The sequence below is a fragment of the Canis aureus genome, chromosome 5, assembly GCF_053574225.1.
Source record: "Canis aureus isolate CA01 chromosome 5, VMU_Caureus_v.1.0, whole genome shotgun sequence".
In the NCBI taxonomy this organism is placed as follows: domain Eukaryota; kingdom Metazoa; phylum Chordata; class Mammalia; order Carnivora; family Canidae; genus Canis; species Canis aureus.
In genome coordinates, this window is record NC_135615.1 from 21887276 (window position 1) to 21898904 (window position 11629).

At 37.2% G+C, this 11629-nt stretch overlaps 1 protein-coding gene across 1 annotated transcript in view; it reads left to right on the forward strand.

The window, feature by feature from the left end:
• The window catches only part of ITGA8 (integrin subunit alpha 8), a 169116-nt gene that overhangs the window by 120474 nt on the left and 37013 nt on the right, over positions 1-11629 (forward strand). Inside the window, exons 24-25 of the mRNA XM_077897083.1 lie at positions 9067-9172; positions 11139-11297. Coding sequence (XP_077753209.1) covers positions 9067-9172; positions 11139-11297 — 265 coding nt within the window. The remainder of the gene's footprint in view (positions 1-9066; positions 9173-11138; positions 11298-11629) is intronic.

The following is an 11629-nucleotide window of genomic DNA, read 5'->3' on the forward strand; positions in this document are numbered from 1 at the left end:
GAGATATCCCTTTATTCCCCACACTGACAGGTAATCAGACTATAGAAACTTGTGATAAGAAGCCAGATAAAACAGACAAACCTATGATTGCCGAAAGTCTCACTTCTCCAGTAATTATTTTGGCATAATGAAAACCTAAACAAATGGCTAACTCTTAGATATGAAAAATCTACATTTTTCCTTGTGTCCTGTTCTTTGAAGAAAGTACCAATACACAATCAGTTGAGAGGCAGGAGGAGAGTGATCAAAGGAAAGGCTTAGAATGACCACCATCTTGGGAAATGTACTGTACATAGTTTTTATGCAAGTGAGGACTTTGTTGATTTTATCATAATTCTATTTCTTCAGGGCAATTAAGGACTTAGCTAAAAATGTCAGCTGGTATTCTAGACTGAGTGGTCATTTGGGCTCCAGCAATCCCAGATCCCTTTCCTTTTCCATAGTCCTGAGTGTTTCCCACTCTTCCATGATGGTCACTCGAGACAACTGCACTCTGAGCCTTGGTCTCCATGCATTTTCATACTTCTGCTCCCTGCTGTTCTCAATGAGGGGAGCCCTGCCTGCCCTCTTGGGACCAGTGAGGCTCCACCTAATGGATTAGAGAAGAATAATAATTCCTAGCATGTATTGATCCTTCCATGTGCTACCCCAACCCATTAGCACATCTTAATAAATACCAGCATCCTTGCTGCACAAGTGAGGAAATTTTGGCAAAAGGGGCTGAAGAAAAAAGGAGGGGGCTGAAGACTACCAAGCTAGAAGCTAGGAAGTGGGGGCCTAGAATGGAAGTCCAAGCAGCCTGTCTTCAGGTGCACCTTTATAAATAATCATGCCATGTAGCCTATGAGAGAGTTCTTTGAACCTTATCTACACAAAATCTTTTGTTTATGCTTCTGTGATTTTTTTTTCATTCAAATGAATGTTTTTGACATTCACCCACTTTAGGACGTGTGCTTATAGTTCATTCTTTTAATTGCAGAAGAGTTTAATATTGTATAGATACACCATACTTACTCATCCATTCTACTCTTGATGAGCATTTGAGGGTTTTCTTTTTCCTTTTTTACAAACTTCCTTGTACATATCTCCTGGGACACGTGTGGAAGAATGTCAGAAGTGTACCTGCTTAGAGGCAGAATTTGAGGATCAGACATTGTACACTATTTGACTTTGCTAAATAGTACCAAACCGGTTTTTTTTTTCCAAAATAATTATACCAAACTTCTGTTCCAGAAGACATGGAGGTAAGTTTTCACTCTTACATGTTATTAACTTACAAAATGGTCGAGTTTTTCAATCTGAGTCAATCTAATGGATGAGAAATACTGTCTAACTCAACGTTCAATTTGACATCCCCTCTTTCCTAAATGACACTGAGTAGCTTTGTGTGTGTGTATGTTGACTCCATTCTTCCCAAATTGAATAATTTCTGCTCATTTTTAGGCCATATTTCTACTAAAGGACAATTTTTTTCATACTAATCCATAGGAAGCAACTCTTTCCTATTCTAGAATTTGAGACACTAATCCTTTATCAGCTACACACATTGCAAGTACCTTTTGATAGTCTATGGGGTTTGGTGTGTGTTTTTTTAAGTCAGGCTTTTTGAGGTATAAATTATATAAAGTAAAACTCACCCTGTCTTTAGATGTTCAGTTTGAAGCATTAGGACACCACAAGGACGTTCAATATAAAACAGTTCCATCACCCCACATAGCTTCTCGTGCACCTTTATGGTTAACCCAGCCCCCACTCCCAGGCTCTGTCAACCTTGATCTATCTTCCATCACTACATTTCCAGAAAAGTCATATAAATATACTCATACAGAATGTAGCCTTTTGAGTCTGGCTTCTCTCACTTAGCATAATGCATGTGAAAAAAACACCCATGTTCTTACATGTATCAGTGGTCTGTTTCTTTTTATTGCTGTACGGAAGTCCCACAAATTGCTGCTCCATTCACAAGTTGGTGAACACTTGGGTTGTTTCCAGTTTAGAGCTATTAATAATAAGCCTGCTATAGGCATTTGTGGGGATTTTTTTTTTATTCACAAATGGAGTTGAGCTGTAATGGCAAGGGTATGTTTGACTTTAAAAGAAATTGCTGAGCTGTGTTTCAAAGTGGCTGTACCATTTCCATTTCACATTCCCACCAGCATAGTGAGTTGTAGTTGTGTCACGCACTTGCACGCATGGGCTTGAGGTTTGTTTTTGTTCATTTTTAGCCATTGTGGTGTGTGAGAATATCTCATTGAGTTTTAGTTATAATTTTCTTTTTTTTAAGATTTGTTTATTTGAGAGAGAGAGCGAGCACACAGAGGGAGAGGGAGAAGCAGACTCCCCGCTGAGCAGGGAGCCCAATGTGGGTCTCCATCCTAAGACCTGAGTCAAAGACAAAATGCTTAACTGACTGAGCCACCCAGGGACCCTAATCAGCATTTTCTAATGACTAGTGATACTGAGTATCTTTTCACTACTTATTTGCCCGTAGTGGGTTTTTTTGATGTGTCTTTTAAAATTTTGCCCATTTATTATTGAGTTATCTATCTTATTATCAAGTTTAAAAGTTCCTTATATACTCCAGATACAAAATCATTTATCAGATATATGTGTCCTGCAAACATTTTCTCTCCGTTTATAGTTTGGCTTATTATTTTCTTAACACTGATGTTCAAAAAGCAAAATTTTTTAGTTTGTATGAAATCCAAATTTTAAATATTTTATAGACTGCTCTCTCAATCTCCCTAAAATAAATAAATAAGCTTTTAAAAATAAACAAATATTTTATAGTTTGTACTGTTTTTGTCCTTTATTAAAAAAAATAAAAAGTCTTCACTTTTCTCAGAGTCACAAGACCTTCTCCTACATTCTCTCCTACAAGTTTTGCAATTTTACATTTTGGTCTGTGATTAAGTTAATATTTGTGTCTGGGGTGAGGTAAGGTCCACAGTTCACTGCTGCATAAGAATATCTAGTTGTTGCTCTGCTATTGGCTGAAAGACCATCCTTTCCCCATTGAATTACTTGACACCTCTATTCATCTGTGACACTCTGGACCTTCCATTCTGTTTCATTGATCCACATGTTTAAGTCCTGAAATGCAAGCAGTGTACCCTGAGATCTTAGTAAACTTGCTTACAAATTCTAGTAACTTTTTGGTTGTTGATTTCCTAGAATTTTCTATAGCATTATCATGCCACTTGTGAGTAAAAAGTTTGATTTTTTTCCTAATTTAATCTGCATATGCAAGAGTTTAGCTAACTACAGAGTTAGAAGGAATAGTACCCAGAAGAGATTATCCTTACTTCTGATACCAATTGTAGATTTGAGTGCTTCCCAAAATCACCCTCAGTTTGATAATTCATTTGATAATTCATTCAAAGACTCATAGAACTCCCTGAAAGCTATTATACTCGTCACTATGTTCATTACAGGAAAAGGATAAATACTAAAAATAGCCAAGAGAAGAAGAGCATAAGTTGGAGCCTGGGGCAGTACCAAACACACAGCCTCTGTTGTCATCCTCCATGAAGCCAGGACATGTTACTTTCCTCATATGGATACATAACAGTATGCATGGAGTATCCCCAACTGAGGAAATTGCCGAAGGCTCAGTGTTCACAGTTGTTATTGGGGATCCACTACAATGGCATTTAATTGATTGACCACTGATTTGATCTCAGTCAATCTCCAGGTTGTCCAATATGATGTAATCAAGCTCCCACCCTGACTCACACTGTTAATCTTTTTGATGTGGGCAACCCTCCCCAAATCATATTGATAGAATATCCAGTATGACCCATGACCCTTAGAAAAAAACAAAGATATTTCTTTCAGGCATAAAATTTCTAGAGCTTAGGCTTTACCTCCCAGAAGCTAAGGGCTTCTGGGGAAATGTTAAATTGTTTACTACATAGTCATACCTTTTATTTCTTCTATTTCTTTATTTCTTTTTCTTCTCTTATTGCATAGACAAGGAGTGTCAGGGCAAGATTGAGTAGACTTGGTGCAAAAAAGACATCTTTGTCTTGTTTTTAGATCCTACCTTGATCTTAAGGGAGGAGCATTCAGTTTGTCTTTCAAGAACTTTGTCTGTTTCATCCAAGTTTTTAAATGTATGGCATAAATTTGTTCATGATATTCTCTCATTTTCCTTTTAATGTATGTAGGGCCTCACCATTCCCTGTATTGATTTGTATCTTCTACTGCCCTCCTTTCTTTGCTTGATCACTCTACCTAGGGTCTAGTGAACTTTTCAAAGAACCAGTTTTTTTATTTCATTGACTTTTCTTTTTTCTCCTTCTCTCTCTCTCTCTCAAGACTAATTATTTAGAAGGACAGAGAGAGAAAAAGAGCACAGAGTGGGGGAAGGGGCAGAGGGAGAAACAATCTCCAGCAGAGTCTGCACTGAGCATGGAGCCCATCTTGGGGCTTGATCTCAGGACTCTGAGATCTCAGAAGCTCAAATGACTGAGCCACCCAGGTGCCCCTTTTTTCTCTTTTATTTGTTGCTTTGTTTTCTATTCCATTGGCTCCTGCTTTTGTTATTACTATTTCCTTTCTTCTGTTCACTTTAGGTTAGATTTTCCCTTTTTCTAATTCCTCTATGTAGAAATTAGATCATTGACTGGCGACTCTTTTCTTACATAAGCATTTAGTGCTATAAATTTCCCTCTAATTGCTTGAACATCTACCAAAATATTGATATGTTGGGTTTCAGTCACAATGTTTTCTAATTTCCTTTGCGATTTCTTCTTTAACTCATGAGCTGAATCATGAGAAGTGAGCTGTTTGATTTATAGAAATTTGGAGCTAATCCAGATGTTTCATTTTTGTGCATTTCTCAATTCCCCCATTGTTCTCATTGAGAAAAACACTAAAGAAAATCAGAGAAGAAATAAGAATTTTTTTACACTTATTTTTATATCTTTTAACATTTACAACTAGTGTATATGAAGTTTTGTCTCCTTCGTTAAGCTTAGTTTATCTTTGTTTTGCTGACCAAAAATAAATTGAAACTTTTTTTTAATGCCAAAGCAAATTTTAAATTGGGTACTGTTTTTATTCCATAAGACATAACTCAATCCAATGCCGCAAGGTGTAATATATTTATTTCTTATATATCCATTTTATAAGATAAATATTTATAAATAAATTTCTGCCATCATTTATCATATCAATATTTCTAACTTAAAAAGGAAGGAAATTTCCTATTCATTTTAGCAATAATTAAATCAGGTAATTAAAATTGGGTTTCTCATATGAATGCAGTTTTTTTAATCACTAGATTAATGTTCAACAACTGACCACAGTTTATTCTTAACACAGTGTTAGAGTTCTTTTTAGCCATTTTGCAAAGTAAAGCTCTTTACTCCAAATACTTAGCAAAAATATTAGTTTTAATGTTTAATTCTTCAGGGAACAAACAGCTACTGTGTTGAAAATCTTCCATGCTCAGTTTTCAGAAATCTCTTTTTTTTTCCCCAGTTGTGTTTATTCCAATGTATTTTATCACACACTGTCTCTAGCAGTTCTTTTTTAGTTTAGCGTTGTTTTGTAATTTTAAAAATAAACTCAAATGGATTTATTTCTTTAATGGGAAAAAAATACTGAGAATTATTCTGCTATTTCAAAGCCAGATAGTGTCAACACTGTCTTTCAGCAGATTTACATGTCATTTGTTGGCTCAAAGGATTAATTTAGCATTAAGTCGGTAAGAAGTAAATTTAGCCACAAGAGGTAGCACCACATGTACTTAGCTCACAAAGAGTAATAAATTTGTGTCCTCTGTAATATAATCAGGATTGAGTGAGTTTGATTAAGAAACAGTCGGGATGCCTGGATGGCTCAGCGATTGAGCGTCTGCCTGGGCTCAGGGTGTGATCCTGGGATCCTGGATCAAGTCCCCCATTGGGCTCCCTGTGGGGAGCCTACTTCTCCCTTTGCCTGTCTCTCTGCCTCTCTCTCTCTCTCTCTCATAAATAAATAAATCTTAAAAAAAAAAAAAAAGACTACCATCATCAACAACCATGGTCTGTATAAACACTGGTAATAGCAGGTGGAGCCAACATTGTTCCATACATTAAATAGAAGTCTATTTGAGGCTAATAGTGTTTGAAAACAGGATTATGAGAATAGGGTTCATATCATACTAGCACAGCATCAGACTTGAACTTCCAATTGCATACACTTTAACTTACCAGAAACCTAATTCCTTTCTTCCCTAATCCTTTCCTAACATCTAGCATTACCATTGATACCTCAATCTTCTTATCACTGGGGTGGGGGGCTCCATGGAATAATGTTTTATCCTCCACCCTAGAATGTGAATGCTATTCAGTTAGGGTTCTTTATCTCAGCTAAAAGTTGATTATATTCTTCCTTCCTTCTAAACAAAAATGAAAATTTTGAAAACTGTGAACAATGTTTCACTTATTTATGTGGAATCTCCATGGAGCCATTTTTTGTCATGGTTTCCCCAGATTTGAAAAAGTCTTAGTAGATAACTGAATTTTGTGGCCCATACCTTTTGAATGATTTTGCCATGACCGATAATAGATTGTTTCTTACAGGTTTCTATTTGATTTTGTTTACAGAAATGGGGCAGAATGTTTCTTTAAGTTGTCTTTACTAAAATCGCTGCTACTTGGTGGCTCCTGTGGTACATTATACAGTTGAGTTCTGAACAAGGCAGAGTTAGGGGCACCAACCCCCTGTGCATACAACTTTTGACTCCCCCAGGACTATTAACAGTAAGCCTTCCTGATAGCAGAAACAGTTGATTAATAGATATTTTATATATGTATTATATGCTGTATTCTTACAATAAAGTAAACTAGAGAAAATAAAATGCTAATAAGAAGATCATAAGGAAGAGAAAAAATAATGACAGTGCTGTATCTTATATATGGGGAAAATATTGGACCGTGCAGTCTAAATCCATGTTTTTCAAGAGTCAACTGTATATTGGAAATAGAATAGTACTGAATTAACCTGAGCTGAAGTCTTCACCTGCAATTAACTCCTACTTTTCTGAACATCAATTTTCCCTTCATGGATAAAATGAGAAGTATTGAATACACTGTCTCCATAGTACCTGTCAAGGTCGAAATATTTATGATTCTGTGGCATGGGAGCATTTATGACCAGTCAATCCTACAGGATTGATGGCCATAAGAACAAATTTTTCAGAGAAAATGTGCTCAGCTTCTGTTCTGTATTTATTCTCTATCAAAAAAAAAAGTTTTCCTTAGAGCCTCACATTGGCTGTGGAGCATGATGAAGTCAACTCTCATTGCCAAGCTAGGAGCAAAGTAAAGCTTTGGGTGACTAGATCATGAAGACCCCCAGAAGCCCAAACTTCCTGGGCTTCATTTGAATGAAAAGAACCTTCCATGTTCTGTACTCTTCTTCTTACCAGGTCCCTGATGTTTGATCTGAACATGATTTAATCAAATCAAGTCAGAAAGGGGAGCATGACATAACAACAAACCAATATAAGCATAGGGAATGTTGAGGTATCAGCCCAGCAAGCCTGTGCCCTGCACTTATAATTTAATAGTTGCCCATTAAGGATGAAAGCAAAGGTTTTTGTAATTTAGTAGCATTTCTGTGGGTTGTCAATTTAAAAAATATACTTCTTCCACACACCCCCAGAAGACAATGCAGCCAAATTAACTTTGATCAAGATCATTTGAGATGTTTTCCAATAATTTGTGGTATACAATCCAAAGAGTTTATCATAATTTTCCAGATGAGAAAATAGGGACACATAGAAATTAAATTACTTGCCCTTGGGTCAGTATTTAGTCCAATAAATTTTGCTTCGTCCTTGAGAAAGAGATTACTCAGAGGCGAAAATAAAGATAGTATTTGACATTGCTAGAGGCTGCATTAATTACTGATGCCCTTAAAGGGGCATTTGAGACATCTGATTGCCGAGAGAGATTCTCTGTTGAAGTTACTTTTAGCTAAGGTCTAGGAATTCTTTTAGGGATCCCTGGGTGGCGCAGCGGTTTAGCGCCTGCCTTTGGCCCAGGGCGTGATCCTGGAGACCCAGGATCGAATCCCACATCAGGCTCTGGGTGCATGGAGCCTGCTTCTCCCTCTGCCTGTGTCTCTGCCTCTCTCTCTCTCTCTGTGTGACTATCATAAAAAAAAAAAAAAAAAATTAAAAAAAAAATAAAGATACTTTCACCTAAAAATTGCTAGAAAAAAAAAAAAGCATTGTTCTTTTGAGAAGTATCCTTTTGAAGATTATACAAAAATAACAATTTGGTTTGGAACCAGCTTTTAATGTAGAATAATGCCATGCAGTGCCTTGCATTCAGCCAGTGCTCACTAGGTGTAAATTACAGGCAAAAAATATCTATGTGTTAATATCCTACTTACATGATTACATCATTTAAGTGTCTCTCAGCCTTGAGTTATCTAGAAGACAACTCTAGAACTCAATCAGGCTTTATTTTGGCTCTTGGCCTGGCATTGCGGGAGGTATGGCTGCATTAAGGGAAAACCAAAGAAATCTAAGTAGGAATATACAAGTGACCACTTTTCTGCTCTGAAGTATTTAATACAAAACTACATTTCTTCACAACCCAATGTTTAACACAACACAGAATTCTAGACTTTTATCCACAAAAAAGTCCCATTTCTTGACATGCTTAGGGTAGGGAATGTAAGTCCTACACACACACACAGTCTTACACTTACACAGGACCTATAGATAGATGTGTACATTTATATGTATATATGTTAAATTATCCATCTCAAATCAGAAAGACTCTCTGCTCTCCCTCCTAGTGCTCAAGAGGTGAAATGCTATAAAATAGTCCACCTCTGAGCTAGAGGCCAGGTATTAAAAGCCTCCAGTGGATGTTTCAGATCCTTTGCTATTCCTTTAGTTATTTTACTGATTATCAGCTTTAATACCTTTTTCCATATAGGCAATATCTGTTCAAGTAAATTGCAGGCCACTTTTTCTCATTGCTGTTAGCATCCTGTACACTAGTGAACCATTCCTTACTGTGTCATCATCAGCAATTAACAAAACATTCCATGTTTCAGAGTTTCCCACCCTCCGCAGATTGTTTTGCCCATTCATAACTGGGAGCCAGAAGAGGAGCCCCGCAAAGAGGAAGGAATTGGTCCACTGGTGGAACATATTTATGAGGTAGCTTTTATCTATCTTAAAGTTGTGTTAGGACTTTATTCTTATGCTCTTTACCAATAAACTCTTCATAGTATTTTAAAAGACACCAATCTAAGATCTAAGCTGTATATACTGCTTGGATTTGTGCTGTTATGCTATCATATTGCAGTGGGGAGGGGAGGGAGTACAGTATGAGTCACTTGCTTTCTAGTGATGAGAGTCATTATGTAGTGAGAATATTTTATCTTGTTACTATTCCCTTTTAAATGTTCCTTATTTCCTCTTTTTTAATCTTTAATGTACAGCTTAAGCATAAAAATGACTAGCTCCCTAGACTTTATTTTGCTTCTTCCTACATTTTCAAATATCCTTAAAACCTACACATCTCTTAAAATAAAGGTCACCAACCAGAAGGTACCAGACAGAGAAAAATTTATGGAGTATTCACTATTGTACAAAAAAACCCACACACATATAACACAAACACACACACACACACACACAGGAATTAACTTATTCTGAGATTTGAAATAGTCTGTTGATTAGTAAAATATTTCCCAGAAGCAAACCAGCAGCTCATGAAAAGCCATCTTCTGTTTGAGGCCCGTTCTTCTGTACTGCTGTCTGTCCTTCTCCTATGTAACACACTCCACTGACCTAATAATTCTGACTGTGACTTTCATCTGAAGCTACAAGGGACATGACTAACATACTCGAAGGTTAACAATGAAGTCATTTCAAAACTGATGAGCTGTTTACATATGGGGAAAGAAGTGTCAACTCCTGCACAGCATCAACATGAAAACCTCTGTCATCTGCCCAACCTGTGGTTCAGAATCAGAAGCCCCATCCGAAGCTGGATCAAAGCTTTGCCCTAAGCTCTCTTGATAGCAAAAGGATAACAGAGTCCCCAAGGCCACTCAGATTAAGAACCTTGCTAGAAAAAAAAATGCTGTTGAATAATTTATTAAACCTTGTGTGCACCACTCTGCTTAAGAGTGGTGACACTTCAAAGTTTCAAACATATTCAAACTCAATCATTCTCAGGGCAGCCCTGCTTCTAATCTTAGCATAAACGGATCATAAAATTTTAGGGTAATAATCAGTGGTGACAAAGCAATCATCACATGTTTCCTATGTGCTATCCTCATGTCTCAAAATATACTGTTACCAGGGGATGCCATGTTGCTTTGATAATTTGAATTAAATGAGCCACCTAATAAGCAAAACCAAATTATAAATTGTTTTATTGATCATTATAATTATCAGAACTGTGGAGGAAAAAAAGACAAAAGTATCCTGCCAGCTTTGAAGTGAATTTTCAAAACCACAATAAATTTAAATACATTTGGTGATTTTTCCCAAGCTGTTTTGGTGTCCTGTGAGTACAAGATTCATGTGTTTAAAATGCTCATCTCTTTATGAGATTTGGCCTCTCTTTCTTTGAGATCCACTGATTAAAACAGAAGGAGCTCAGCTTTGAAATGTGTACTTGAAGTGAACTGTGCTGAGCCTGGGCCATCTTTGGCATTTGATGGATAACTATTTTTCCAGGGGGTGAGAGAAAGTGCATCCCATATGGTTGCAATTGGCAAGTCAGTAGTCGGGAAGAAGGCAGATTTCAATGTAAAGAACGAATAACTAGTTTTGAAAGCATATAATTAAAATTGCATTTCTAGCACTGCGATGAAATTAATATATATTTAAGGTAAACATCACAATTACCAGACATGGTTAATGTGGTCTTTGCTAAGGAAGTCTGCCCTTAGAGGTTCCCAGAATGAAGAGTCTTCTCTGGGCATCAGCACTTACTGCTTTTGGAGCTCCTCTTGCTTACATGGATTCTATTTTCCAATGCCACCATCACAGCCCAGATGCATTAAAACCAAACATACCTGTCTTTTAGAATGGGTACGAAGTACATGGAGTTTGATTTCATCTTCCTGTTTTGTGTTGTGCCATTACTTGACATGTTCCTTGTTTATAGCTGCACAATATTGGACCAAGTACCATCAGCGACACCCTTCTGGAAGTGGGCTGGCCATTCTCTGCCCGGGACGAATTTCTCCTCTACATTTTTCATGTCCAAACTCTGGGACCTCTACGGTGTCAAACAAATCCTGATATTAACCCACAGGATATAAAGGTAGGAGCCTGGTCTAACTGGTTGTTTTGCTTATTTTTTATGGTAAGGAAAAAAATTAAAACTGTGGCTTGTATTTTTTTAAGGCAAAGTAATTATAAGAATAAGTTATTTTGGAGATAATCTATCAGGCTTTTTCTTTTAATTTTATGGTTAAAATGCCAGACCTAGGGGCGCCTGGGTGGCTCAATTGGTTAAGTATCTGCCTTTGGCTCTGGTCCCAGGGTACTGGGATTGAGCCCCCGCATTGGTCCCCCTGCACAGGGGGGAGTCTGCTTCTCTGTCTCCCTCTGCCCCTCCCCCACCTCTCTCTCTCTCTCTCTCTCTCTCTCTCT